The sequence below is a fragment of the Montipora foliosa genome, chromosome 10, assembly GCF_036669935.1.
Source record: "Montipora foliosa isolate CH-2021 chromosome 10, ASM3666993v2, whole genome shotgun sequence".
NCBI classification, from domain to species: Eukaryota; Metazoa; Cnidaria; class Anthozoa; order Scleractinia; family Acroporidae; genus Montipora; species Montipora foliosa.
The window spans coordinates 16,266,274-16,271,273 of NC_090878.1; the positions used below are offsets into that span (position 1 = coordinate 16,266,274).

A 5,000-nucleotide genomic window follows, 5' to 3' on the forward strand; every position below is an offset into this window, starting at 1 on the left:
TTCATTCGACTAAACTGTGTGCCATAATATAAAAATAAATAAAAAAAATCACTTAGTCCGAAAGTCTGTGACTTAGAGCAATCGACAAGAACTCTTCCTCTAAGTAGTGATTTTCGCAGTTGTTTTTAGATTTCTATTTCCCGCCTCAAAACTTAATTTTAATTATGGACTTGAGACAGAAATAGAGGATATTACATGGCCGCGCGGGGATACGAATTTTATCTTCGAGTGTTGAAAATATTTCACGAGTAAGCGAGCCATTGATTGCCGGTTAAGTTGACGTTACTCGGCGAGAGAAGAAATTCTTTATAATAGTTGATCTGAGAGAAAAAAAATTCAGAAGAGAGATACAGTCAACTCTCTAAGACGGACACCATCGGGACCGGCCTCAGCTGTCCGTCAGTCAGAGAGGTGTCCGGCTTATAGAGAGTCGACGTAACATGACCCCAGGAATTTTAAGATAATAACGCTGAACCTGTCTGTGTACAGTGAATACGCGTCTGTGTAAAGTTTCTTTTAAGTTGTTTACTTGAACGAAACCTACCTGTTTTAGATTTGTAATACAATTCGGTTGTCACCTTCAAGTTATTTTTCGAGTGGGACAATGACTGATTTAATTTAAACTTGTACTCACTGTTTGTATTCTGGTGACAAGATAAGAGCTGTCAATTAAACGTCTCAGGTGTTAAAAAGAGTCATGTAGAAGATTTTTTCTTCCCTAAATCGTAATTTGCGGTCACATTCAGCACCTCACAAGCGTCCCTTGACGATTTCAAAGTGTCCGCTGTTCGTCTTATGGAGGTGTCGGTCTTATAGAGAGTTTGGTTATAGTAAAGTGACTAAGAAACGGCCGGGACCAGCACCAGGTGTCCGTCTTATAGAGGTGTCCATCTTACAGAGGTGTCCGTTAAGAGAGAGTTGACTGTATTATATGACTCATTCACGGCTCCTCTGTACATGGAATGAGCAACTCAGAGTTGATCACAGAGTTCAAGGATGGGTTTGACCGGGTGAACAATTTAATAATTTTAGCGAGTACTACTACAGCAGTAAAGCCCACGCTAGCGCTGGGGGTTTACTGAAGAGTTGAGGCCATTCAAAGTTGAATAAAAACATGTTTTGTGTTTATTGGTGTGAAAATGGGAGCACGATTAGTTAACTGATTTAATTGGTGAGAACACGTTGCAAGGTCAGTACATAACATTTTGACGATCCTCTTTAATTGAGCTGTTCTTTCTCGTAGAAAGTGGTATTTCCTATATTGACGAAATTTCAAAAAATAGTTTGTTTTGTTTTGTTTTGTTTTTTTTCAAGGGTTTTTTCAACCTTCAGTCTGTTACACCAAGTATGGTTGTTTCAAGAACACTGCAGTTCCTTGGCTGTTGCCACAGAGCCCGTCTAAGATAAATACAGCGTTTTACTTATTCACAAGGCAAAACCGGGAAATCCCTCAAACTATTGACGATGAAAACAAAAGTAAGCTGGCCGCTTCTAATTACAACATCCTGCGCCATGAAACAATTTTCGTTGTTCATGGGTTTACAGGTAAGTTTTTTTAGAGCTACTATAAAATCATTCAAAATTATTTTATGTAGCATTCGCTTACACATAAGTTACATCTGTTTTATATTTTCAAGTAGAAAATATTAACAAGGAAAACATTAAGATTTCCGATTTGCTTATTTTTTTTGTATTCAAATAGAAAGCCAAACAATGATTTATCATGGGTGGGATATCTTCATTTACGTATTCATAGAAACCTCCCTTGCGTTATTCGAAACCCAAACCTTTCCGGCCGTTTTTCAGCCATTCAAATTCCCTATTTATCTTAAAGGCAGCTGTAGTATTCCCGAGAGTAATTAAGTATCCAAAGAAACAGATTTAATTCAACCAATTTCATTGCAAACGTAACATGGCCGCCGCTATCAAAAGAACATGGTTTTTCCTATCCCAACATACTTAGCGGCCCAATACATTACATCTCCCCTATCCTCAGAAAAATGCTCTCTTACAAGAATAAAGAAATCTCCACGAACAATAAAGTCAACTATACTAACGATGAAGTCTCTTCTTCTAAAACTTAAATGTTCAAACTGTATATAGTTCTGAAGAGAGAGAATCAGTGTTCATGTTCCCCAAAGAAAATTAACAACATAATCTCTTAATCTCTCTGGCAATCTCCTTCTCCTCTGTGGTCTCTGATTCCTTGATGGTTCTGGTGCCGCTCCACCATTCTCCTGCAGATTGGGGCACTCCCGTCTACCCAGCAGCCCGGCAGTCGATTCTGGTACGGTTGGTTGGTAAGGTGATGGCACGGGGTCTAGTTCCTGCTGGGGTGTGGGGGGTGTTGACACAGAGTCTGACCCTTGTTGGAGTGTGGGATCTCCCTCTCTAATGTATTGCTTCACATGACTTGTGTTTCTGGAATACTGGTTCCCTGTTGGACTCTCTACCACGAGGCTGTTCCCAGTCTTGCTGACAACCTTACAGGGATTTGGGTTAAATGCTGTTCTGAGTTTGTTAGTCTTGTCTTGTTGGACAAGCACTTCATCACCCAGTTCAATGCTGGAAGGGCTAGCCCTGCGGTGTATGTCTGCGTAAGCTGTACTCTTAGCTTTCTGCTCAGCATCGCGATCGTGTAGTTCATAGTCATAGGCATGGCCGATGCTTAAATCAGGGATCTTCCCCTTGCAGGTGGAGTAACATTGCACGTCGCCCCTGTTTAGTTGGTGCTGTGGTTCCTTCGCTTATAATAAGCCCTTTCCCGTCCGCGTACAGTTCGAATGAAGTTAACCACCTCTTCCATCGGGAACCAATCGTCGCTGGATCAGATAAACAATCAAATTTCGGTAACACGCTCTTTTCCATTGCTTTTCGTCTCTCCTCGTCGCCAATGTAGAATTTCCGAGAGTAATAAAGTATCCAAACAAACAGATTTAACTCAACCAATTTCATTGCAAACGTAACATGGCCGCCGCTATCAAAAGCACATGGTTTTTCCTATCCCAACATACTTAGCGGCCCAATACATTACAGCAGCGATTAAAGGCATGCCGAAACTTTGTCATTTTATTACTTGTTGTCTCTTGTCTCAGAGAGTGTCGACGCCAGTCCATGGATGAAGACAATGAAGGACGCGTTACTAGATGCGGTAGACTGCAATGTGATTTTGGTTGACTGGTCTAAGGGTGCAGCTACAAATTATTTCCAAGCAGTGGAAAACACTCGGCTCATTGGTAGACAGATTGCTGTTCTTGCAATGTTCCTGATGTCCCAGAACAATGGTGGTCCCAGTTTGGGAGAGCGTTTCTACATCGTGGGCTTTAGCCTTGGGGCGCATGTTGCTGGATATGCTGGGAGCTATTTGAAAGAGCATCGTGTTACACTTGGTCGAATAACTGGTATTAGCAAATAAATTATCTTAAGGTTGCGGCTGAGTAGCCTAGGTTCTGAATGAGAGCGAGGCTGTCCTTACTTTGTTCCGGTTTAAGCCTCGCAACCTTTTTAACATAACGCAAATTAATTTGAACCAAATTATGCAGCAGCCGCGATATCATTACAGGTCAAACTGTAAAAGGCTATCATACCATTTTACTCTGTACTTGGAGACGAAAATGATTTGTCGATAAACGAAAGCGAGCATCAGAGAAATCTGAAAGCCAGTAAGGAACAATTTTCGAAATTATTTTTCTCCGGTGTGTGCATTTTCCAACGGATCTGCTTGTAACTGTTATATCCAGCGGTTTAAAGTTGTCTTTTTTTTTTTTTTTTTTTCTGGAGTTGAAGTTCCCTTCAAGTTGTTTTTGCTGTCACGTCTCGCTCCCCAAACCGCGCTTGTTACTCACACCTTATTTGTTGTTTTCCTGACAAAACCCAGGTTTAGATCCCGCTGGCCCGCTATTTAACAAGGCGAAGGAAGAGTATCGCCTGGACAAAAATGATGCGACATTTGTGGACGTCATACACACTGATGCGGGGATTGCTGGCACCACTTTGAACATGGGTGACGCCGATTTTTACCCGAATGGTGGTCATAAACAGCCTGGCTGTCCATTCGTCAATATTGAAGGTACGTTTGTAGTCATTTTAGGGGTTGAAGCGATGTATAAAATTTCCCCAGGTTGAATGAGTCATTACGAATCCCGAGACTGAAAAAGACGATTTTAACTGAGAAACCAAAAAAAGTATCAAAATGTGAAACGCACGTGCATATCGTGCATATTTATTTTTTTCTCATTAAATACGCAGATTTGTATGGCGCGTTCAAACATGGCATTCAAACTTTCCAAACACTAACTTAAAGATTGACAAATCATTTCACCTTCTTAAGTCAATTTGTAAATAGCTATAGGGTGATGACTTCTGTGTGCAAACTCGCATGTTAATGAAACATAATTTAAACAATGAGATCTGCGAAGATTCCCTTATAAAAACCACTGGTAACCCAAGCTATACGATTCGCGCGTTACATAATTTGAACATCATAACAACATGACCGTGATTTCGATAATGGTGAAATTAGAAAGGTTTGTATGGGGAAAAATGTGTCGAATTGGAAGGCAAAATCTGGAGTGATTTTTCAATAGAATTTTCTCACCTGAACTACTCTGTAGTTCCTTCCGTGTCTTTTGTTGTTTCCAGGTCGCGATCGACGATTTGAAGCAATTTCGTTAAGTTTGCGTTCCAGTTGCTCCTCTCTCTATTTTATCTTACCAAGAGTGCAAGAGAGGAAGCGATCGAATCCATTGACGGAAAACAGCCATAAATTCGTTCCAATGGCTCCGATCGCATCAGAACTTCAAGTGGACAACGGCAGATAGTAACAGAACACATCCATCGTAGGTTTCAGGGGACCATTAACTTGGCGAGGGAATTATTCCTGAATAATAATCACACTCGTTTCCGTCGAGATCCATCGAAATAGGTTTGACTCTAATCCGTTTCGATTTGGCTTAGCGACCCGGCTTGGGAGCGTTTCAGAAGGTAGTGGAGACATAAAG

The 5,000-nt window shown here is 41.0% G+C and overlaps 1 protein-coding gene across 2 annotated transcripts in view; it reads left to right on the forward strand.

Annotated features, from left to right (window-relative positions):
* Positions 1–5,000, forward strand: part of LOC137973570 (inactive pancreatic lipase-related protein 1-like) — an 18,838-nt gene that overhangs the window by 9,064 nt on the left and 4,774 nt on the right. For both annotated transcript variants that reach the window (XM_068820408.1, XM_068820409.1), the window contains exons 2-4: positions 1,315–1,545; positions 3,096–3,401; positions 3,878–4,069. In XM_068820408.1, coding sequence (XP_068676509.1) covers positions 1,315–1,545; positions 3,096–3,401; positions 3,878–4,069 — 729 coding nt within the window. The remainder of the gene's footprint in view (positions 1–1,314; positions 1,546–3,095; positions 3,402–3,877; positions 4,070–5,000) is intronic.